The sequence below is a fragment of the Caretta caretta genome, chromosome 6 (assembly GCF_965140235.1).
Source record: "Caretta caretta isolate rCarCar2 chromosome 6, rCarCar1.hap1, whole genome shotgun sequence".
NCBI classification, from domain to species: Eukaryota; Metazoa; Chordata; order Testudines; family Cheloniidae; genus Caretta; species Caretta caretta.
In genome coordinates, this window is record NC_134211.1 from 40,639,401 (window position 1) to 40,665,620 (window position 26,220).

Consider the following 26,220-nt stretch of genomic DNA (forward strand, 5'->3'; position numbering starts at 1 on the left):
AATGTTTTTTAAAAAATTGATGCTGACCAATCATCTTCTTGGACATTCTCTATTGCAATGCGTGGAAAAAAATTCACATGGAGGAAGATAAAATAAGAGAACTTTTTCTCTTGCCACTTTTCCCTATAGTAGTTGCAGAAAGCACTGATGCCAGTGGCCTGTTTCTCCTCTCATTTGCACCAGTTATATACTAGTGTAGTTCTACTGATTTTATTGGAATTACTCTTGAATTACACTGATATAAGTGAGAGGAGAACCACATATTTATCAATCTCTTTCTCTTACTTGGTCATTAGTCATCTCTTGAAAGACAATTTTACAAAAGGAAAGAAAGTAATAAAGTAATATTTTCTTTAAGTTTAACACAGTCAGCTTGGACTCTGGTTAGAAAGCTGATGTAACTGGGCAGAGGAGAATCACCCTACTGCAGGGGATAACCTTCAGTGGCATAGAACTTCCCTGCTGTTGTCATTAGGGGTGTAGTTAGAGGAGAGGCAAGACTACAGAACTGAGAAATAGCAACAACGTCTCCTCTACCAAAAGGCCTCTAGAGGGCCAGCCCTCTCCAGGAAGCCAAAAAGGTGTGGCCAGAATGGTTAAACAATGCATGGATTCAGTACATCTTCTGAGCAGCCTCTACCAGTAAGGCTCCTATAATGCCCTGTCCATAGTTAAATCTGTTACCATTACTGCCGGCAGGAAACAGGGTTGAGGATAGCGAATATTTTCACCTGTCCTTCTCAGGGTGACTCCTCCACAAGGCCCAAGCTCTCAAAGAGATGTGTAATTTGCACCTCCTTACATTGCTTTCAGTCAATTAATTTGCCCTTGTAACTTCAGTGCTATCACTCCCTTGGAGAATTCCTCCTCAATATAAAAATGCATCATTCACAATGTGCTGAAATACCTACAGTCAGCTCACTTAAATGCATATTTATAGTGCTGTATAAATCAGTGGCTCTCAAAATTTCCAGACTACTATGTCCCTTTCAGGAATCTGATTTGTCGTGCATACCCCAAGTTTCACCTTACTTAAAAACTACTTGCTTACAAAATCAGACATAAAAGTACAAGTGTCACAGCACACTATTACTGGAAAATTGCTTACTTTCACATTTATACCATATAATTATAAAATAGATCAACTGAAATATAAATATTATACTTACATTTCAGTGTATAGAATATAGAGCAGTATAAACAAACCATTGTCTTCATGAAATTTTAGTTTGTACTGACTTCACTAGTGGCTTTTATGTAGCCTGTTGTAAAACTAGGCAAATAACTAGATGAGTTGATGTAACCCCTGGAAGACCTCTGCATACCCTCAGGGGTACGTGTACCACTGGTTGAGAACCACTAGCTGTAAATAATAACAGTAAAGTAACAAGTCCCTTTTTACAGACCAAGTCTCAGCTAATGTTAGTAAATGAATATTTTCAGATGTTGTTCTCTATGATAACTTGGCTTTGCTTGAACAATTTCCAATATTTATTGTTTATGGCTACACCATATGCTTTATCCCTTTGCCTTTTTTCTGAAAGGAAAAATTTTAAAGTAGTAATTTTATTGGCGGGTGGAATGGATGTATTGCTTGCTTCTATCTGTGGGCTTATGTTTAATAGTATGTGTCATAGAAACAAGGTACTGAGTGGTATGTGATAGTACAGCTTAGCGTATCACAGCACATGCTATTAATATAATTTTTCAAGGCAATTTCTAATGCTTTTTTGAACACACTAACTCACTCAAGTCACATCTCTCCAGTTCACTGTCATGGGCTGCTATGACAAAGCACTGAAGCAAAACTATCAAATATAATAAAGAAGGTGAAATCTCAAATAAGAATGTTAATGGCCAGTGTTGCTTCTATGGGGTGCCATTGCCCCAAGCTCTGCAGGTTTTTAACATGATCTGAGGCTGGTGAGAGGAACATGCTGTTGCTTCTTTATCTAGTGTCACTTGGGTACTGTCCAGCTTTATTATCTCCTGATGAACAGCATGGTGTTAGTCCTGGGTGCCAGCCTGTGATGAATACAAAGGGCCAGTTCTTCCTCACTGCTGCACCACTAAACCAAATGTTAAAAGATTAAAACCTGTGGTAGTGATAACAAGAATATAGGGGCTTGCAGCAGGTGTTATACAAAGAGGCACACAGCATAATGATACTTGTGTCTAATTCCAACCCAACCAATCTTCCACCCAGTTGTGGTGAAACCTCTGATATCTGGTAGCAATTTATAATAGTGAGGTTGAGTAAGAGTGCTGTCTTAAGCCTGGAACCTTTGGAGGAGGATTAGTAGAATATTCGTTGTCATTGTTCAATAACTGTGGGGATTCCCTTGTAAGATCTGCCTGCTGCTGGCTAACGGGTAATATGAAATCAAATATCTCTGTGCCAAATGTGTGTTTGTTCTGCTTCTGCTGCTTTGCCAGCCTCAACAATATGCTCCACCCCATTTGCTTTCAGAAGGGAGTGGATTAGAAGTAAGTCAACAACACATTTTTCCCACATCACTATTCTTATCTAATATCTCATTTCAGGCTGGGATTCTTATTTCCCCCCCTTCTTTTTGGGTGCTTAGTTTGGGTTCTGAACATCCTTTCTGATTAGGCTTTTCTGTTCATTTGCAATTCAGAAGCCCCACCAACAGCAGCTGATGCATGTGGGCACAAGCTCGTGGCAGATAGTTTCATTACTACATCTCTATGGTTTAAAAATGGTTCTGCTGGAGACTCTGTACTTGAAATCAAAGAAGCAATTTATTTCCAGTGAAACTTTAATCACCTCGCCAAGGGCCAATATCATCTGCAATAACTACATTGTCCTTATTTGAATTACTGTTGACCCATTGAATTTTATCCTAATCACAAGAGATACTGATCATTGTATTTCAGACTTGTTAGAAGTGTATAGCACTTCCAATACAGAAATCCTAGGTTAAATCTCCATTATATTAATCTGTATTTCTTCATTAATGCTGTCTCGTTGTGGTTATACAAAATATTTGGGTCATAAATTTCATGGAAGCAGTCATTGAAAAGTGAGTGTTTTGACTTATACATCAGTAGTCTTTATATTACAGATGAAACACTGGTAATTTACGCACAGTCTCATTTAAAATAAGTATAATTCCATCCAGGTGGGATTCTGAGGGTGAACAATGAGTCTATTCATTTCCTTTCACTTCCTCTTAACAATAGGAAGCAGAACATTGTTTTTTGTTACTATAGCCTTGTCTTAGAAGCTTATAAAGATGTTGAATAATGTGGTTCATTCAAAAGCTTTTCTTTCCTCAAACATATTAACAAGGGTCATATTGCAAGTGTTAAGACATGATGGACCTCCAGTGTTTATTGGAAGCATGATGTGCCTCTACAGAGAGCATTCTTTGAGGACAAAGGGATCTTGTCAGTCACTGGGTATAGAGACTTCTAAGATTTCACTTCAAGTAATAGATTGTGACCAATCATATTCACTTATGTTCTGCTTCTGCTGCTTTGCCAGTGCAGCTTACAATTTATTCTGGCAAAGATATACATTTTTGATCTCCTAAAAGCGTACTAAGTGTATTTTATTTATATGGGATTTTTTTATATTGTCAAAAATATATATATAGCCAAAAATAACGGAAGATCTTATCACCTTTTTATCAGCATCTTCATTTCTTATAAATATTCAGGGCCAGATCTTCAGCTGCATTAGCTTCAGGGGAGTTATACTGATTTACACCATCTGAGGATCTGGTCCTCAGTTGTTAATCAGAATAAAAACCTATTTTGATGCTATCATGCTCCTTTCCTGTCAGGGTGAAGGGCCTGTTTTGATGGTCTTTCATCAAAGACTAATGGAACCTGTAAGGATTCAAAGGCTCTGAGGAAGAATGCTGTCTTGTGACGGACTGCTCTGCTGATCTGTGGGAGACATTATAATGATCTGTTATCCTTAACTATTTATACAGTGACTCCTAAACACCTGCTTCCTTGCATTCATCCTTGGAAATCACTAAGTGACCTACAGCTGCTGAAGTGGGAGGAATTCAGGGTGGGGACCTTGTGTTTGTATAGCACAATATGCCTCAGATCCTCACTGGGGTTTCAGTGTCCTACTGTAGTATTAGTTATTATTGAATATTTATATGCATATAATATGTCCAGAGGGTTTCTATGTTTCCATTGGATACTCAAAATTCTGAGCAACAGAACTGTTTTGAGTTGGAAACAATTTACTAGACTGAGACTATTTGCGTTTCATCGCAGCGTCTGACACTGTGAAGTTTTTTCAAATTATTTTGCAGATAAGATTGTGGAGATCTGGACTGAGCTGTCTGTCTGTGTGGTAATAGAGTCAATTTTCAGGGGGAGCAATACAATTTTCTCTACCTCATTTGCAGCTGGTCATACTCACTTAAGTTCTGAAGGTGCTTAACATTGTTGTATGTTACATGTCTCTTCAGGATGGCGAGAAAAGATTTAATGGGGCCAAGGAGCTGGCCCTTGTTTTTCTCATATACAGATTTATACCTCCATCATTCACTAATAATTTCTAGTGAAAACATCAAGTAGTGTTTGTGTTAGCTAGTGTATCCCAAACCTATTGAAGAGAAATCATAGGACATTCAAATTTTGTTGCAGAATGGTCTTATATCTGTAACTAATGGGACTTGTGTGTGTAAATCTTTGTGCCTTGATGGGATAAAACTCCATTAATAAAGTGAGAGCTTCTTTCAGATTATTATCTCCATATTCAAGTACTTAGAAAATTATTAGTTGATTGGCAGGGGCAATTCTCACTACTAGAATAGGAACATGTAACTTCAAAGTTATAATGATTAAATTACTATATACCAGATTTTTAAGTATTCTTATAGTTTTTATTTTAATTACATTAAAATTAGTTGTAATTGGGTAGTACAAAATTAAATACATTAGTTGATTCAATCTACAGCATAGCTAAAATAATGTATCTATTTCACTGTAACTGTTCTTCTAATGTGAGATTTTAACATACAGGTCACATAATCAATACTGTAGGACCATTTTCTGTCTGTCACTGTAGATGTACTGGAAGAAGTATGTTGCACTGCATTTAGACCCTGTCATAAATATAAAGGGAAGGGTAAACCCCTTTGAAATCCCTCCTGGCCAGGGGAAAGCTCCTCTCACCTGTAAAGGGTTAAGAAGCTAAAGGTAACCTCGCTGGCACCTGACCAAAATGACCAATGAGGAGACAAGATACTTTCAAAAGCTGGGAAGAGGGAGAGAAACAAAGGGTCTGTGTCTGTCTGTAGTCATCTTGGCCGGGGATAGATCAGGAATGGAGTCTTAGAACTTTTAGTAAGTAATCTAGCTAGGTATGTGTTAGATTATGATTTCTTTAAATGGCTGAGAAAAGCATTGTGCTGAATAGAATAACTATTTCTGTCTGTGTATCTTTTTTGTAACTTAAGGTTTTGCCTAGAGGGGTTCTCTATGTTTTTGAATCTAATTACCCTGTAAGATATCTACCATCCTGATTTTACAGGGGGGATTTCTTTATTTCTATTTACTTCTATTTTTTATTAAAAGTCTTCTTGTAAGAAAACTGAATGCTTTTTCATTGTTCTCAGATCCAAGGGTTTGGGTCTGTGGTCACCTATGCAAATTGGTGAGGCTTTTTATCCAACATTTCCCAGGAAAGGGGGGGTGCAAGTGTTGGGAGGATTGTTCATTGTTCTTAAGATCCAAGGGTCTGGGTCTGTAGTCACCTAGGCAAATTGGTGAGGCTTTTTACCAAACCTTGTCCAGGAAGTGGGGTGCAGGGTTTTGGGAAGTATTTTGGGGGGAAAGACGCGTCCAAACAGCTCTTCCCCAGTAACCAGTATTAGTTTGGTGGTGGTAGCGGCCAGTCCAAGGACAACGGGGGGAATATTTTGTACCTTGGGGAAGTTTTGACCTAAGCTGGTAAAGATAAGCTTAGGAGGTTTTTTCCTGCAGGTCCCCACATCTGTACCCTAGAGTTCAGAGTGGGGGAGGAACCTTGACAGACCCAGTGCAAGTTAGTTACCTGTCAGAGTAAGGGGGAGACTAGGATGAAGGTCTGCTCTTAGGGGAATGCAACAGTGCTTGGTGTCTTGTTTGGGATTCATGGCCAAGACGCACTCAGCCCTTAAATTGATGAAACCATAATATGTTGTAATCCAATTTATTTATTATTAGCATCATACACAAATATTTCTTCATGTATACTTACATCTGTTGGCCAAATCATCTTACTCAGAACCTGTACAGTACAAAATACGATGTCTGCAGTAGAATGCTAAGATTGTATAGTACATTAGCAGGCATTTTGTAGTATTTGCTGAACTTTGCTAGTAGTATTAATTTAAAATACCAATTACAGTAATCCTTTTGTTTTTTTTAATATATTTAGGCTGATCCCCAGATAGTTTTTCATGTCTCTGTTGCCATGGATAAAATGAGGAAGGCACTTCCCAGAAGAAAGGACTATCAGGATCTAAGTGTCCCAACAACACTGTGGCCTCTGGCTAACATGTGGCTGATCACAAAGGTATTGTATTGATCAGATAGGATATCAATTTTAGTGGCAATAAATGAAATTCACTGGCATAAAAGGGAAGAATAATTATAAGAGGCATCACAATTAGGCTTTGCACTCTGCAGTGTTTTGGGCTACTTCAGGGGTCTCTATTTCGTGGGCTAATAATAACGTCATTATGACAGCTTTTTCTTGATAACTTTGGTCAGACTCTATTATATTAAAGTTAGATTTTTTAAAATTCAAAATATGAATTCTCCCCTTGGGGTGAATCTTGTCCCCACCTCCCCAAGCCTACTTGGGGTTCCGCTGCATTGGGGGTTTGGGAAAGAATAGAAAGCTGGGAATCTGCACAGGGGCACATATCTTCCATGTGACATGGAGCCTGGCTGTGCAGGGTCTCTTTATACCTTACAACAGGGAAGGCGGCCACTGGAGCTTTGGCTACATGGATAGTTTCATCACCCCCAGTTTAGACTATGGAATTAATTTTACATGGAGTCAAGGGTCAGTTCCTTATAGGAGCTATAACTCATGCAACACACAGGCAACCCATTTTTTTAAAAAAAGATAAAGGATGGTATTAATGTTTTCTGCTGTTCCTTTTTTCCTAGTGGATGAAATTAGAATCCTGATACTAATCTAGAGAGCACTTAATGGATCAAGTGCTGTTTTTTTGTTTTTTTCAAAGACCACTTGTTCTTCCACAACCTACCAAAACAGCTGTGCTCAGCAGTTAAGATGCAGCTGGTGAAGTACAGAATAAGACTTCTAGGTGCCAGCAACAAAGCATGCTCACTGGTCAGAGCCCAGCTGTAAAACACTGTTTCGGAGGACACTGGACTGAAAACAAGCTGATAGTATTTAGATCAAAATGCAGGGACTACCTTTCTGCTGAAACCTTTGCAAATAATGATATCTTTCTTGTGGCCACCATTTGATAGAGAAGACAAAAAGGATAGGCTGAAAGTAAGGATAAAAGGAAAGAGGTGGAGGGGGGGAGGGAGGCTCCAGATAAACCAATGCAAAATTTGGCCCTAATTTGCTGTGTGAAGTTGCTGTATTTTGGAGAAAGGAGACATACTGATACTAGCCATTATCTTCTGTGTTTTACTTTATGCTTTCAGTTCTGGATTAATATCAAGCAAAATATATTTGTTACATTATGTAATGCATTGGAAAAGAAAGTAACCTTAAATCTTGTAAACTTCTTTCTTGTACTATACATTGGTGATGGAAATTGGACAAGCTATTAGCAGTTGCTATTATGGTAGTCTGGTATTTGTCTTAGCTAATGAAGACAACATTTTTAAACTTCATTCCTATCTTGTTGCTTCTCAGGAAGTGAATTATTACCAATGTATTTTAATAATACATGTTATAGTACAAAAAAACAACTACAGTAGAACTTCAGAGTTATGAACACCAGAGTTCTGAACTGACCAGTCAACCACACTCCACATTTGGAGCCAGAAGTACACAGTCAGGCAGCAGAAGAGACACCCCCCGCCCCAAAAAAGCAGGCACAGTTCATAGAATCATAGAATATCAGGATTGGAAGGGACCTCAGGAGGTCATCTAGTCCAACCCCCTGCTCAAAGCAGGACCAATCCCCAACTAAATCATCCCAGTCAGGGCTTTGTCAAGCAGTTCAGTACTGTGTTAAACATAAACTACTAAAAAAAAGGGAAAACAGCATTTTTCTTCTGCGTAGTAAAGTTTCAAAGGTATATTATGTTAATGTTCAGTTGTAAACTTTTGAAAGAACAACCATAATGTTTTGTTCAGGTACGAATATTTCAGAGTAACGAACAACCTCCATTCCCAAGATGTTCATAACACTGAGGTTGTACTGTAAATTAGTAAGTAAAATTAGAAAATAACACTGTGAACTTCTCATAGTTCACATAAAAGTACTAAAAAATCAGCGTATACAACATTGGACTCTATTTTTTTCTCATTGCATGGCAGATTTAGTCACACAACTCACATTAATTTTTAGGTTTCAGAGTAGCAGCCATGTTAGTCTGTATTCGCGAAAAGAAAAGGAGTACTTGTGGCACCTTAGAGACTAACAAATTTATTTGAGCATAAGCTTTTGTGAGCTACAGCATCCGATGAAGTGAGCTGTTAGTCTCTAAGGTGCCACAAGTACTCCTTTTATTAATTTTTAGGCTACTTCTACACTAGACACTATTGGCAGGAGCATATGGGGGTATGTGTAGGTACACAGCTCAGTGAAAAACCTGCGGCGTCCACACTGCAGTGTGTAGCTATGTGTGTTAGAGAAAGGCTCTGGCAGAGTGGAGACAGTGGAGAAGAGCTTCGGCAGCTGCCCACTGCTGGAGCCTTTCACTGTAGCAAGGAAAGGCTATGGCAGGGAAAGACAGCGAGGAAAGTCTGAGCCTCCTCCTTGCCTTTCTGCACTGCCGGAATCTTTCCTTGTGGTGGGGAAGGGATTCAGCAGCAGAGGGCTGGCAGAGCCTTTCTTTGCTGCCTCCTCCCTTCCAGAGCCTTTCCTGCTGCGGGGTCTTTCCCTGCAGAGGGGAAAGGCTCCAGCAGCGGCATACTACATAGCTAAAATAGCAGTGTAGACAATGAGGCATGGCTTGGAGGAGTAGAGTGTGTGTAGGGTATGTACTCACATATATAACCACACCCTTCAAGCATGTTCTTTATTCACCTAAGCTGTGCCTCACTGGCTTCTTTAAGGTATGTCTACACTGCATGCTGCTTTTGGCGGCATGTAGAGTACATTTCCACATAGCCCTCTACAAGGTGTAAATAGTACTGTAGCTGGTGAAGAGAAGAAGGGGCTGTTAGTGTTGCTGCTGCGCCCCACTCCCCCCATAACCTTGAACCAGGTGGTTAGGACACTCATCTGGGATGTGCGAGACCCAGATTAGAATCCCCTCTCTGAAACAGACCTAAAACTGACTTTTTTCACTTCACCAGAAATTCTGAAACATTTCAACTTTGGTTTGAACTGAACAAATTTTTATTTTTTAAATTTTTTTCAAAACTGCCACCAGACTGAAAAATCAATTATACCTCTGTTTTCTCAGCTACCAGCAGAGGGAGCATGCTAAGGACAAGAAGAGGCATGCCCAGAGTGACTGTGCTTTGGCTATACTTGGTTGATGGGCAGCTTTAGGCGTTTGTTGAGCCCTACACAAGAACAGGAACTAAATCATGGAAAACTGGACCCCGCTGTTTTCTCACTTTTGAATGTGTGTTCTCTCATCCTTGCTGAAAAACACAGCATTAATATGGAGCCAAACTGTTTGCTAATCTTTGCAAAATTGAACTATAGGAGAGCTGAGAGCTTCCATTGCCCAACTGTATTTCAGCCAATACACTATTTCCAAACTTTAAAGAGTTTATAAATGCACTAAATTTTATGTATTTGTCATATTAAGAGTCATGCAGTTGCAGTTGTCCCAAAAATTACAGAATTATTTTAAAGAATAGAGACTAAAACCAAAATTTTATTGGCTAATATTATCAGTTTTGTAATGTGCTTGTTTGTACCATATTACATACCAGAAATTATTGCAGCCTTGCACAGATCCTATTCACATGCCAGAGGGCCTATTGTAGTTCTGAATTAGGGTTGCCAATTTTGTTTGGACGTATTCCTGGAGATTTCCTCTCATGATATAATCTTTAATGAAAGATCAATCTTTAATTCTGGGGACTCCAGGACAATCCTGGAGGGTTGGCAACCCTATTCTGAATACTGATTGCTTCCCTCAGATCATTTTGTTGTGGAACTTCACCTTTGGATGAATGTAACCAGTCACAGAATGCCAAACCAGCCCTATCGAGTTCAAGTCAAATGATCTGCAACAAGACAGCCATTGCACACTTGTCAAGCAGAAGCATATTGCTAACACTGTGGGAAATTGTACGCTACTTGTACTGTACTTATTTTCCTAAAAGGCGTAGCTGTAGTGTAAGTGGCACATCACTCAGGGGAAGGGGCACGTCCATTTAACTGTTTCAGCCTGGAATAGCACCATATAAACAGGATTCTTTGGGTGTCTGTTTCTGAGAGGAGATCTGGAATGAGGTTAAAAGCAAATATCTCATTCTATAACAGTTTAAATTTTTATATGAGATATGTGCATATGTCTATATATCAGGGTGGCCAAACTTACTGACCCTCCGAGCCCATACAACAATCTTCAGAAGTTCAAGAGCCAGGACATGGCTACCATGGCTCAGGGCTTCATCCCCGTGGGTGTCTTGGGACTTCAGCCCCATGGGAAGCACCTGCCGGGGCTCAGGCCTTCAGCCCTGTGGGAGGCACCTCGCAGGGCTCAGGGCTTCAGCCCCATGGGAGGCATCTGCTGGGGCTCAGGGCTTCCGCCCTGCAGGGAGGGGGGATCTCGGGGCTTCAGCCCACGTCTGCTGAAGCCCTAAGCCTTGGCAGGCACGCTCCACATGGGGCAGAAGAAGGGCTTAGCCCCACCACCCCATTGCAGGGAAGAAGCCCCAAGCTGCCCCCACCCCATATGGTAGGTAGAGAAAGGGGAGGCCACTTTAACTGTAAAAGAGGCGCATGCGACTCGCAAGCCGTGGTTTGGGCACCCCTGAGATAAATTCTATCACTCATTTATCTATATCTACATCTAACTAATAAATATGGCTTGTGAGAAGTGATTCAGGTTTTATTTTTTATTGCTTCACTTAAAGTAGTAAAATTTCCTGATTCATCCATTTAACATTAAGCATCCAAGGCCCCACTTCTGCAATGAGCTCTATATCAACACATCCCTGTGCCCAACTGGGGTCCCATTGAAGTCAGTAGGACTTCATGTGAGGGCATGTCTCTGCTCATACAGAGCTCATGGCAAGATAAAAGTCCAAATATGTAATTATTGTTCACACTTTCCCCAGTGGACTTTGGAACAATGATCCAAAGCAAGTTTGAGACATATGGAAGTAAGAGAGATTGCTCTTTAAGAAACAATTTGGATAATTAATTGACAGGCTTTTGAAATTATCTTAGCTGATTTTTTTCCCTTTGTTTTTATGTGGTATGAAAGAAACAAGTGCTGAAGTCCTCTGGTTTTTTTTTCATTGGGCAGGATAAAATGAACACATTTGAATAGACTCTTTGTTACTTTATGAGCGTTTTTTCATAAATTCACTCATAAATGCAATATCTTACATTTATTATATCATACCTAGATATGTGACATGCAATAAAGTGTCTCAGCCCATTATTCAACTATCTGATCTGCTTTGTAATATTTGATGTCAGCGTCTGGTTGTTTTGCATTATAAGAGTACTAATTTGGGGGAGTTTGTGTGATTTAAATGCTTTCTTTGCCCTCCTGCAAGTCAGAAATGTGTCTTGTTTGTCTCTCCTAATTTTGCAAGTCTTGGATCCATAATGTTGACTAAACCCTTTTGGTATTCTCCTTCTCTCATAACTGTTTTATTGAGCTATAAAAAGCAAAATCTATACATGCAGCATGTAACTCCCAAAGATACTTGAACCCCAAAGGTTCAGAGGTTTAATGAAGATATTCATGGAAATGTTTGAATCCTTTTTTGAATCTGACCCAAATTCCTTCTGTCTGGAAATCTCAAGAAACAGCCTTTCTTGTGAGATGTCTAGTGTTTCCTGGCTTGTCAGAAGTACTGCCATTTCAGCTTGTTGCCCTAGATGACACCACAAAATGCAGTGGCCTGTGAAATTCCAAATAAACTAAGTTACCCAAACTTTATCAAACCTTGCAACACACTTCATTTTAAGTTTTGGATGAACATTTACTTCTGTGCTCAATTTAGCTGAACCATCCACAGTGACTTCTTGTTATGACATTTTATGATGTGGGTGTAAAGGTTAATTATTGTGCATCTACCTATGACTATTATGGATCAGACAAATCACTAAAACATTTAGTTTGTTTTAAAAAAACTTCTTTGTACAGCAAGTGCCATTGAAAAGTAAATATTTATCAATAGTTATTAACCTATAGAATCTATTATCCTGCAGTTATGTTATGTCCTGTGTGACGGGTTTAGTCACAGAAACTCCCTCAAGACTGTCACTAGATGTGCTGGGATACCACTGAGAACAACCCCCCCTGCCAGAGATGGCTTCCATCCCCTCCCATCTTGCTGAGCTAGACACACCAGTCGGCTGCAGCACAGACCAAGAGGTTGAGCCACGCCCCCTGCAGTTCACAGAAACTAAGATTCACTTAGCCCAGGGGCTTCTCAGTTAACAGAGACTTTCCCAGCACCCAGTATTCAGTCTTTCTGGAAGCCTAAACCCCAAATGAATCTGTTTTACTCTGTATAAAGCTTGTACTGGGTAAACTCATAAATTGTCCGCCCTCTATAACACCTAGCCACCTGGGCAAGTCACATGTCCATGAATGATTCAGCTTTTTGCAGGCCAATGCCATTGTTTACATGTTAGTTTGAACATTCCCACGAAAGTTCAGATGTGGATTGGCATCTCCCAAAGTCCATTTTCAGTTAAGTGTTTCTTGATTGGGCATTTACTCAGAATAGTACTTTCTCAAGAAGCTGACCAAATGCTTCACTGATGCTACTTAGAATCAAACACATTGAGATACAAGAACATAGCCAATATTCATAACTTCAAATACAAATATGATACACACATACAGACAGCATAATCATAACTAGCAAATCACAACCTTTCCATAGACACCCTACTTAACCTCCTCTGTACAAGATTTGGTGCAACTGTAGGACCTTGGTTGCAACAATGATCTATATACAGTCACAGTTCATGTCAATAATATCACATCCTCTATACAGGGAAATACTGCAGTTTCTCAGGTACCATGATGCAATAACCATTCAGAGATGCTGGTATGGCAACCATTAGCTTTAAGTACTCTCTTAGCCTGTAGCATCCCAGGAGTCACTGAAATATTTAAGGTAAATAATACCTATTTTTTTAATATTTATGTACCCTAGACATAAAAAAGTCAGCTTTTCAAAATTCTATTTGCCTGCTAATCTGGAGTGCATAACTCCCACCCCCACGACCCCCATCATCATCACCAACATAATCCTGGTAAAGGGTGGGTGAGTAGATTTTGCAGCCGACTGGATAAATTTTCATGACAGTTTTCCAAGACTGATAAAAATTATGTCGGGTGATGATTTACACTTTAAACTGTCCTTATAAACTAACATTTTCTTAGTGATAGGTGTGTACCAATAATGGAGAGGAATTATTTATGGTTGTACAAGAGGATATAATGAGAAATAATTGAATGAAAATCAATGAATGTCAGGATAAAATCTTGACTGTGATATCCATGAGGCTGTGGAATAGGCACCCAAAAGAAGTCGTGAGACATGCTCCCCCCATGACCATCATTGTTTAGAGCTTTTTAAGGAACACTGGACAAAGTGTTAGCAAATATTCTTTGGGGGGTCAATCCTGCTTTGGCAGGGTGCTAAGCTACTTCATTAAGTAAGTTTTTTCCTATTTTCTATTCTATCTCCCTTGTCCTATTTTTCACAATTGATAATATATTAAAATATTGCAAACAAAATGTTTGGGAAAATCTTGTTAAAATACCTGTTATCATTTTAAATGCTATTTAAAGAAATGTCATAAACTATTGTTATATGTTTCACTTCTAACAAAGCTTTCAGTCATCTGCTTTGGGAGTAAGTGTGGACATAAGAACAACAACAAAAACAGTTCAAACTAGTCTTTAAAAATGTTTAACCAGCACTGTTTCAGACTTGGAGTAAAACTTTAAATTGACTCAAAGACTATAGATTTGTTGCAATCTTTGCAGTTCACTGAACTTTTTTTCTGTGCATACATATTTCAAGTAAACTCTGTACTTATAAGGATAGCAAGTGACACGTTATGGACCCTAAATCGTTGCACTGTGAAATATGCACAGAAAAAGGACAAATGAAGATATCAAGGGTCTGTTCTATTTTGCACTGAACTGTAAAATGCCACCCTTGTTGTACAGAAGATCACCGGTTCTGAGCAGGGCTCATTGACTGCTAAGTTGTGGGTAGTGTTTCACTTTCTGCAACTGTTAATATCCTGGGTTATCCAGGCATAATGACCTCTCCATTTGTGACACATTGTTGAATTTTCTGGTTCTTTTAACTTATTCAAACCCTTTTTTCTCCATTCATTGGAAGGCTGGAATGATTCTGAGTCGAGCTATGGTACAGAGCTGCCTAGCTATTGGTCATCCAATTAGAGTTGAGACGGATGATGGCACATCTCTGGAAGGATATAAGTTAACAGTACAGAAAAGGTAGTGATAATATGTTGCTTGTGCCATATGTAGAATTATATGGGTAATTTGAATGTTATTGGGAAATGCTGCTGTACTGTTTTATTTCAATGTTCCCGAATCATATATGTCGTTCAATGTATTATTATAGCTGACCTTTCATCTTCAAATTCCTACGGGAAACAGAATTTCAATTATAACTGGTCATCTAATTATTAGTCATATCTATCTCTCTTTTAAAGATTTTAAATAATCATAAAGGTGTGGACAGTTTAAGAATGTAGCTTATTTGAAATATAGAAGATAAAAATGGAGTTGAAGCTACAATATAGTGTTTGCTTTTCCCAGTCTGAATGTGCTCTGATTTCTGCTAATCCTGCAGTTTTATTGGGGCAGATCCTGTAGTCAGTGGAGCTATGACAATTTACACCAGCTGAGTTCTGTTAGTTGAGCATTGGAATATTGTCCTTCTCCCCTTCTCCTTCCCCACCAAACACAAAAAAGTAAAGTTACTTGTTGTGTTATATGCTAACAGTAACTCTTTCTTATCTTGGCCATCACCATCAGACTTTCTTTTCTTCAGGATCACATAATCTACATGATTTTTCACTTTGTCCCTTATAACTATAAAACTGATTCAAAGTTCTTTGAAATCAATGGAAAAACATACAACAATGGAAGATATCGAATTTTGCTATCTGAAATGGAAACTCCACAACATGAAGAAAAAGGAAGCAAAACTTAACAGTGACATCTACTTCCTTAGCAAATGCAGGAAACAAAACATCATCCCAGAGGTCTCGCTATCTATAACCCTCTGACTACTAAATGCAACTCCAAATATGCTGAACAGCTCTGCAGACGGATGTCAGAAACATACTATCATGAAAAAACATTCAGTTTAGACTGAATATGTAAGGTTGGGATCACTTAGAGCAGTATAAGCAAAAGGCAAAACTACTTGCAACAGGATTTGTATTTTTATTTTTTTGCTATTCATTACAAACTCTCCCAGGGACTTGTTTGCAATTTTTTTTGCTTAAAAATGAACTCCTTTCTAAGATATAAAATGCATGTGCCATTCCAGTGTTCTTACTACTAGATAATCCATGGTGGAAGCCACAAGAATGGTTTTGTCAGGTATAGATTCAAATTCTCATTCAAGAACTCCATAGTATGCACAGTAGTGTACACAACTTATGTTTTGGTGTTGGGCATTCACAACAAAAGCTTCTTTGCTTTATCCTCTTTTGACCTCCAGTTTCTGTGTGTTCTTCATTTTACATACCAGATGTTTTACAAGCTGTATATTAGCATTATTAATTACATGCTCAGGCCTGGTTTAAAGAACTCATTGTACCCACAGACTTCCACATTGGAAAACATCAACAGGTACATACAAATGACAAAGGAACCACCTCAGTAACATGGTACAGTTCTAAAAATTCTTACTGAAGAAGTAGCCCTGATTTATATGAATATTCCCATTGAAGTCTATTTGTGTGCATAAGGACTACATGTGATTTAGCAAGCTGGCCTCAATTCTGAAAATTAAATATTATGAAATATGGAATCTGACTTAGGTACACTGGGTAACATTCACATTTATTAACAAATAAACATTTCCAATATTGTTTTAGCAAGCCTACCCTAGAAAGAAAGATCAAGGCAAATTTTTTTAGTAGATTATATCTGTTAACCTGCTCAGCATGGGAGATCTTTTATTAATATTGTATATTCCCAATGGCATAGTTCTCAGGGTCACTATTCCTTTTATGCTTATACTTCCCAGCAAAGGAACAATTGCATAGGATAGGGTGCATGTTTTACTAGATCATTGGGCACATTGATTTTTATATTCATGGATATGTAGATCAAATTGAAATAACCTAAAGGGGGCTGATGTGATGCCCCAGGAGATTTACGGATGTCAAGTTTCCTAGTAACTTTGAGTATGTTTCTACTCTGGGTGCACTCCCTGCAGAAAAATAGCACAGGGTGTCATTGAGATCTGTCACTCGCTGACACTTAGGGGAAAAAACTCCTCTACCTACACTAGGTCATTCCCAAGACATGTCCCATATGAATAAGATTGTGCACTGAACCTAGTTTTGATTTATTTACATTTAAAGTAAATGTTACACAAGTCAGACACACATGATCTTTTGCCTGCTGATATATCCTTAAGCAAATGTCCGTGTATTGGAATGCTAAGATGTCTTTTTTTTCTTCTATAGGACACTACCTCAGAAATGAATTTTTGTAAACACCCTGAAACTAAAGGGCAGGAGCAACCTCTATTTAAAGATCTGATAAAATTGCACTGATTTAAGGAACTTCTTGTTTTGAAGTGTTTATATTGTTTAATATTGAAATATCGTTAACTGATTTAAAAATCATAAGATAATATTAAGATTGAGAAAGATATGAAATCTAGGAAACTAAACCTTAAGGTCCATCCTCCTTCTTCAGCTTGTGCTATTGTGAAGCCCTTTGCCCCAGAAATAAGGCATCATGAGTTAAAATCCCGGTGTCAAGTTAGAATTTGGGATTTCTCAGTTAGTATCATAACTTGAACACGAAGAATTTTTTAAAATCTGATTCCTTATATGGTGTGGTCAAAAGAAATGCTGATGGATTATCTAAAACACAATAAGAAAACAGAAAAGGAAATAGGTTTTCAGTATCACTGGCATGTTTAATTTCTTCTTTTCAGAATAGCTTTTTGGTTTTTTAAAATATGTATCATGACTCCTCAGGCAAAAGTGAAAAATGCATCTTTTATTTGGGAAATCTCACTCTGGAAACTAAAAGTGTACATGCCAGTTGTGTGTTAATTTGTTTTTTATTATTTAGTAAGAACTAAGCAGGTTTAACTCTTTGATTATACCTTTCCATTACAGAGACAAAAGCAGCATCTATCAACACTGGGGTTTTGGAAATGATGGTTCTATCTATTGTAAGGTACGTGCTTCGTAAGTATGTTTGAAGGAAGCCGGGGGTGGGGGGGTTAATTTGTTTACTCTCCTTTTCATACTTTCACATGAAACCTATTAATCTAGGAAAGTTATGTGCATGTGGTGAGGAAAGCACCATCCTGCATTAATAATTTCAATATTTTTTGTTTTAAGTTGTCTCCATGTTAACATTAGAACATTCTATAAAAATATTTTTTCAGTTATTGGTGTCTCTTTTAAATTTGCTTTTATCCTTTGATTTTTAATGCTTTCCTTTATCATTATTTTACACACATCTATTATGATTTATAACTAGTTTTATATAAATAAAAATGCAACATTATTCTTAATTTGATTGATATGAGAGAATTCACTGGCCAGAAATCAGTATTTGTAAGGAAGGCTAAAGCTAAAAGCAATATAAGGTGCTACTGCCATCTGAAATGAGAGGCATGCTTCGTTGCTTTTATATTCATTTGTTAAGAGAGGCTTAAACACATATGGGGCTGGAACTTGAGCCCCTTAAGCCCAAGTCTTGCTATGCCACTGACTAACAGAGTTTTTAATGTAAACATTCAAAGAGCTTTAAATTTAGTGATTTTGTACATGGAACAAAACATAGAGACAGCTTCAGCAAACAATGGGATATTCTTTTGTTAAAAAGAGGTGTAGGAAGGCCTCTCCACATTTTGATTGGGAAAGAAGTGAATGCCTATTTATGGTATTTGTGTATTGTGGGGAATATTTAAAGGACAGTTCTCAAGTTAAGTGATTGTGAGGCAATTGTTTTAGTAAAACTCTGAGTCAACGACCACACAGCACCTTTAAACAGTGCGGGTGGGAGTCGGGGCATTGTTTGGCTTGCCAGGGAAGAGAGAATAGTACTTTACAGCCAGGAGTGGGAATGAGGCTCAGAAGCTGCTACAAAAGGGGGCGTGGGTCAGTGTGGTGATGCTGACGCTGAGTCTCCGCCCCAGGGACCAGAAGGGCGGGGGAGGTCAAACGAGGCAAGCCCAGCTGGAGAAGCCCCTTTTTCGAGGACCAGGCAGAGCAGCACCCACCTTACCTCCCCTTGAGGCAGCAAAATGCCAGGTTTGCTCAGGACCTGCTGTGGCTGTTGTGCTAGCTGCTCCTTTCTAGGGGGCTGGGAAGGAATTTTCCCCTCACCACCAGATTGGTCAAGGTGGAGAGGGGTGGGGTTTTTGTTTCTTTTTGCTTTCCCCACAGCAGGTTCAGGGAGGGCTTTGTAATGGTGAGTAGGGAAGGGAGTTAGGCTATGATGTCACAACTCATTAGTGTGGGGGCGGCTGCCCAGTGCAGGGACTCCATAGGGAAGGGCTGCAACGACTGGATAAATGGCTTGGTAAAGGTCTTAAAACACCTTAAAAGAAGTGGTTGTTAAAAGAGCGGAATGGAAGTCTGTGGGGGGGGGGGGGAGAGGAGGTATTCAGGTCTCCTATGACCGGCACAGCAGGGAGCCAACCCCCTTTCTTATAGCCCATCGTAACCCTTATTCAAGGGGGAAATAATAAGGTCTCAGCAAAGGGACTCGCCTTGCCTCAGCCTCCCTGCATCAATCGGTGTCTCCTCTGAGAGACCCCTTTCCTGCCTGCATTCCAAGCCTCTCCCTGGGGAGGGCAAGAGTTGGCCAAGCAGGGAAAGTCTGACTTTTGTTTCTGAATTTGCAGATGTGCCATTGAGCTGTGGAAGGCCTTGGGTGAAGGTCTCAGCAACAGGTTGGCCGGGGACCCTGGGTGGAAAAAGAGGGGGCTAGCAGAAGCGCCCAGGTAGTTAGTGAATGATCATGGAGTTACCTGCACTGTCCACTTTTATCTGCTGGGTAGTCCCAGACACCTAATAATAAAGTTGTTACCTGATTAAAACCATATCAGGTGTCTCCTGTCCCTCTTTCGATATAGCCAGACAAAGCCCACTTCTTAAAAAATAAAATCAACCAACAAACTAAAACCTGAAGATGATGACATTAAAAATACCAACCCACTTACACTCGTGATTGTCCTTTTTGTAAATACAATGGGCTGCTGGCTGTTGTGCTTACTCTCTAACAGGTAAAGGAAACACCACTCTTCAAATACATTACTGGTGGAATAGGAATATATTTCTCTGAGTATATTTGCTGTCAAGAAGTTCCTTTTTAGTGACCGCAGTCACATCAAGTCTCTGAATGACAGTGTTAATGTGGGCAACATGAGTGCAATGGCCTTCAGTGCATAGTGTTGACAAAGAGACTCTTTTTATTTTGTATGGGTGAAGATGAATGTCCTCACACTGCAGCTTAAATGAATGAATTCTGATATATTTTAGGTCAATTCATATGTGTGGGCATTAGGGATCCATGGACAGTAGTATTTGGCTAACATTCACTGTCTTCTCCCCTCCTTGCCCTTCCAACTCAAATAATGGGCTGTATACCACTAGTGGCTTAGGTGGGGTGATGTCCAGTGCCTTTTGCAAAGATTAATTGAACTGTACTTTACCAGGACCTAAAAAGTTTCAGTGGCTCTTGAATGTGCCGTGAATCTTCTGAAAATATGCACTGAAATGTTAGGAAAATGTACAGTGTTAAAATCTGCCAACTTACAGAAAATAATAGAATACTCAGTCCAGCAGGAAATCAATAGCAGGCCTGTCACTAGCATTGTCTGCCTGGGACCAGCCTTCCATTTTCCTCCCACTCATATGGACATTCCATCGGAATGATTAGATACTACTGTTCACACAACCCTGATGGACTGACAGAATGGAGAGACAGTAGAAGAGTTCTCTCTTTCTTTACCTGCTGAGTACAGCACTTCATCCTTTTTCATTATGCATAGTGATTTTTCATCTGCTGGCTTTTCAAAACCCTTTGTGTACTCTCTATATAATATTGACTTCCAAAATTTCTACTACTTAACTGCTGACAACAGAACATTTCTGTTCAATTCTGGCCTGTGCTTGACTCACTGAGAAGTGGGTGCTAACAATTAGTAGTTCTAATCCCCAAATGGTGTATTTTTCTATATATTTCCTAGCACATTCACTTTATCTGCAGTGTCATGTTTTAAGTTGCAGCATGTGTCAGCCAACAAGAACTGACACAGTAAAATGGCATAATACAATGTAATGGCATGTGACACATTCATATTGAAAGGGAAACCACTTTCTTTGGAATTAATATCTGCTATTCACTGATTAATTATATTTGTAAATAATTTACAATCTATTATTTATACTGCTTAAATATAATTGTCTTCTGTACTATGTAAACTTTTATAGACAATACTATAAAATGATCAAATGCTGTAGTATAAAGTGCTTATTCCTAATCTGACACTGATATAATCTCTTTCCAGTCTCTTGACAATATCATTGCTGTAAAGTACAGTACAAGTTAACCTCTCAAACACCTTAGTGTTATGCATTGAGGATAAATTAACTTTTTGGGTTTCTTCCCTAAATATTATCTTCAAAACTGTAATTGTTGCCCTTACTCACAATGGGCCAATTTCTATATTCTTCACTCTGATTTAAATCAATAGAAACTTTACCTGAAAAATAACTTCAAGTTTGATCTCCTTATAAACAAGGGTAGAAATCAGATTTCAACTACTTCTAGAAATCAATAAATGCTAACTGTGCTCTTTAATAGCCATACTTTGTTATGGATTGTGCATTTATGCCTGTCACTGGCATCATCATGAATATTGTGCACTTACAGCAAATTTAATCCTAAAAGTGAAACACATTAAAGCCTATGGGTAACATTTTCAAAAGCGATTTAGACATGTGGGAGTCAATGGGACTTAGGCTCCTAACTCACTTAAGCACTTTTGAAATTTTTATGGGAGATCTAGTGTAGTATATCAGATCTGAGTTAACGACAGTGATAAACTGTGAATAAACAAGTGAGTGTGCTGCATCAAATTCTAGATACACAACTAGCGAGACTCAATATTATTGACAGCAGAAAAAAATCTAATCTGTTCCTCAGAAAATGAAAGCCACTTATTGTATTGCTTTTTCTGTTTGAGAAGTTTACTTCAAAATACAGTGAGTTCAGAAGAAAAAAATCCTCACAGATGAAGAAAGATTGATTGTAAACTAACTGAAAAGCAAGACACTACAACTAAGGCACAAAATATTGAACTTTATCATTAGATGCATCTACTAAAATTGGTAATATTATCAGCAGCTATTGTAATGTTAACATTATCAAGTGATCTCAGAATATGTGGAACAAAAAAGTTCTCTCAGATCTGCATGGCAGCCCTTATGTTCTGTTTTCCATTTGGGCTCCGAAATTCCATTAATATCCATGGGTAATCTACAGAATTGGCGTTGCAGAATATTGTTTAGAAAGAGTGCTAAAATACAATAGCAATAGGTGCTTTATAAATGAAATAGATAGATTAGATGGACTGGACTCAAGAGCTACCCAGTGGAATGTTTGCCCTTGTGTTTATGAAATACACTAATAACAGCAATCACTATCTTCTAGTGTGTGTTTAGCAGATGATGCCCACAGAACTATTAATGAGAAGGAGTGTATTTTTAAAAAAAAATATATTTCATATTTGCAGTTTTGAAGTATAGTACTTAATTAGTGTTTGAATATTTTTCCATGAAAAAATAGTAAAAGTGATCATAAAGCTGTAAAGTACATTTGTGGCTGTCAAAGATCCACAGGAAATGCTATGCCTCTAACCTTTACAAAGTGTATCTGGGAGGCTACATCATTAAAGCTACCCTAGGCCTCCACTTTTTACAAAGGGCTCCGCGGCTCGACTGCCATGAGACTGGATCACTGTCTTCCGCGCTGCTATTTTTCACCATGGCGCCTTCAGCTGGTCCAAAAGATTATAACCCTCCAGTTGGGAACTTACCCCTCTTGAGAGCTATGCAACCAGCACATGTTTTGCAATGACATAGGACAGCCTTTTCAAAAGAAGCCGTCTTTCGTTAATCAACTGACATTCAGTGTGTATGGTCCTCAGATTAGAATAAAAAGCAGAATTTATAGATGTGTCCATATCGGCAGTGTTGCCTGCCTCTTTGGCCCAAAGCATCCAGGATTCCATATCTCCCACTGCACTGGGCAACAGCATTCTTACAGTTTTCCCACACCTTTGTCATCTACTGCTTTCACATGTTCTGCCTCCAATGGCTGGTAGTCATTAAAAGTTAATGTCTGGTTGTTGGTCTTCCATTGAATTTCCAAGGTAATACCATTCATGTTGACAGTGCTTGCTAGTTCATTCATATCAACCAAGACTCGTCTATTGTGATCAACATCCATCTCTTATTCCCCTGTCCCAGAGGATAAATTGATTCCATCAGTTCTAATAGGTCATAATTCAAAAGTGAGTGGGTAAACTGAGCCATGCATATTTTTCATAAAAATACATAATTTCCCCACATTCTCCATAATGACTGTAAGCAAGAAATACTTTCATTTAGGCATAATCCAGCTTCTTTCACCATGGCCATCTATGACCCTTTGAAAGCTACTTAGGCTGAAGTAACTTCTGAGGAGTGACAATGCAATCACTTCGCAGCCTGGGCTAAGGAAATGAGGCTAATCATGTTACCTTGATGGAAGATATCATAGAATCATAGAATATCAGGGTTGGAAGGGACCTCAGGAGATCATCTAGTCCAACCCCCTGCTTAAAGCAGGAGCAATCCCCAATTTTTGCCCCAGATCCCTAAATGGCTCCCTCAAGGATTGAACTCACAACCCTGGCATTAGCAGGCCAATGCTCAAACCACTGAGCTATCCCTCCCCCTCTATGGTCTTAGCTAACTTGATAGGCTAGCAAGGTCAATAGTTGGCAACTGAATTTTATTGTTGGTTAAAAAATAAAATGTAGTCATTTCACAACTCAAAGAGCTTTTTTTCCCATCTGAGATGGTAAAACATGTTTGGGTTCATGCCTTTTTGAGAAGTGGCATTCTGCTAATATCTTATACTTCAGAGGCTAGCTAAATATCATCTCATATTTAATTACATATAATTACTTAAAGATAGGGATACAATATTCGTTTTAACAGAGAGTAATAAGAAAAACTTTATTCCATTTATGTGGGTGTTTCAGTCTTAAAAACTGTCAGTTCATATTCTTAAATTACTCCTTAGTCTTTACATCGTGTATTTTCACTGTGGTACATCTGTAAAAGTCATTATGTAAATTGAATTAGGAAAACTTCATGAAATACAAAGTTATTTATATGCAGTAACTTTTGTGACATTGCCTATATCAACCACTCTTCCCACAATTCCTGGTGTGTAGTTTGTTGTAATTCTGCTGATATACCCTAATGTTACTGTTTGTCACTCTTCTGCCTTTGTCCTTTCCTACAGGCTTACCCTGAGTTTGTCCTGACCTACCTAGAGGAGCTAAATGTAAGAGAGGAGGTGACCCAGATGGAACACCAGATCCACCATGGGGCCTGGTCTACAGCTCATCAGGAGATAGAGAGCAGCTCAGCAGAAGAGGTCACTGTACCAAGCCAGAGGCAGGTCAGAGACAGTCTTTTCAAAAATACATTTTTAAAAGAGAGAAGTTAACCTCTACCATCTGTATTTGTTTAAATAAATAAACTTATTTGCTTTTGTTAATTTAAAAATGTTAGACAAAAACATTTACTATGGGCAAGATTTTAATGAATGCAACTTTTTTTTGTTCCAAACCTTGTACAGTTTGAGCCTCGTTTATTTTATTGAGTGACAATTTGTTGAAATTGCACATTCTGTATATTTGAAAGAAGTTATAAAAAAATATCACTGCTTCCTTAGATTTCTGTTTCTTGATAAATCTTGACATACTTATTTGGATTTCAACATTTTCTGTTGATCAACTAAAAAAGTACTTACTTGAAAAAGTAGCTACATGCTGTTTTAATTAACAATATATAAATTTCATGATTGTATTTCATTTTTTAGGTTCTGCAAAAAAATGTCAACAATCCCAATCAGAAACAACTTTCAGGTCCTTTGGACACCCATTTAATGCCTGCAGGTCCCCTAAGGGAGACTATGCAGCTGACAGTCGCACTGGTGAGGAAACTAGAAGAGAAACATCCTAAGGCCTCAGCTCAAAGGTAAGCCACTGACAGAACTGATATTTATTGTTCAATGACATTAGATGTTTTCCTTCAGTTTCATGTAAGATTGATTTCCTGGATATTATTGAAATATCTCAGAAGCCCTCTGGCTTGTAAGCAAACATGGATTTTTGACCAAAATTAATGAAAAGGGGTGACATTTATGTGCATAAAGATTGATGTGTACACCCAGTTTGATAGTAATTGAAGAATTTACTTTTAAATCCTATCCATAAACCTCACAGAACTCAAAGTAATATGACTTCTATTGATGTTATGTGACATGGTTTGTGCCACTAGACTTTTAGGGTTACATAATAAATGTTTCATTATAAACCGGAAATTCAGGCTGAGCTGCAGCATGGCAAAGCACATTGGGTCCATAGCCTAAGACTATATTTTGGTTAAAGCTATATCTAAAAAGTAATCTTCTTAGTAATTTGAAATTACAGAGGGAAAGTATAGTAGCAGCTTCAAGCTTCTATAATTAACACAAAAATACTTCCTTTTCTTAAATTTATATTTGATAGATTATCCTCTTTGTGGGCAACCATGTTGAATTATTTTAGAGCAAAATATTAAAAATGATTGGCCTATCATTCCGAATACCAGTCTAGTAGACATTCATGGTATTTTTTTCAATAAAAATTCAATATTGAATTTTAGCAGCTATTTTTTTTCATATAGCATGTGAACCTTGAAGTTATAGTAAGATTTACAGCATCAGATCAATCATATAAGTTTAAAAATTACCTTAGTAGTAGAAATTGTCCCAACTAATTAATAATAATAAAATAATGGTAATAATATAATACAAATAACTCCAAATACTGGGGTATTCAGATTATTGAAGATACCTTTAAACTTCTTCCTTTCCAGGAAATATTGCACATAGATGAATTGCCATTGATTAATGCTTTGATTTTATTTCGGGAAAGTGCTGTTTTATTGCCAGTATTTCTGGGAATAATGTACTATATTAGTTCTAATACTATCTAGTAATTATACAGCTCATCAAAGCACTGAAGAGTTTTAGCAAAATCCATGAATAATTATGTTCAGCCAAGCTTTAAAGTTAACAATCGTTAATACTATTGTGTTTAAAAGATAAAATGTAAGAGCTCCAAATCAGCTAATACAGGCTACACTGGCTCTTTCAAAAATATTTTGAAATGCAAAGGTAAGCCTAACATAACATCATTTATTTATTTTCTACAAATCTTAGAGTATATATTCCTAAGGTCTTAAGTTATTGTGTGATGTTACAGTGTTACCATATATTATGTTACATTACATGTTATGATATGTGCCACATGACCTAAGCACAATGGGAAAAGTTAAGAATAAA

General features: G+C 38.2%; 1 protein-coding gene across 4 annotated transcripts in view; it reads left to right on the forward strand.

Annotated features, from left to right (window-relative positions):
- The window catches only part of DCDC1 (doublecortin domain containing 1), a 418,164-nt gene that overhangs the window by 231,613 nt on the left and 160,331 nt on the right, over positions 1–26,220 (forward strand). For all 4 annotated transcript variants that reach the window (XM_048854576.2, XM_048854579.2, XM_048854578.2 and 1 more), the window contains 5 exons: positions 6,413–6,550; positions 14,711–14,829; positions 17,712–17,772; positions 24,130–24,288; positions 24,712–24,869. In XM_048854576.2, coding sequence (XP_048710533.2) covers positions 6,413–6,550; positions 14,711–14,829; positions 17,712–17,772; positions 24,130–24,288; positions 24,712–24,869 — 635 coding nt within the window. The remainder of the gene's footprint in view (positions 1–6,412; positions 6,551–14,710; positions 14,830–17,711; positions 17,773–24,129; positions 24,289–24,711; positions 24,870–26,220) is intronic.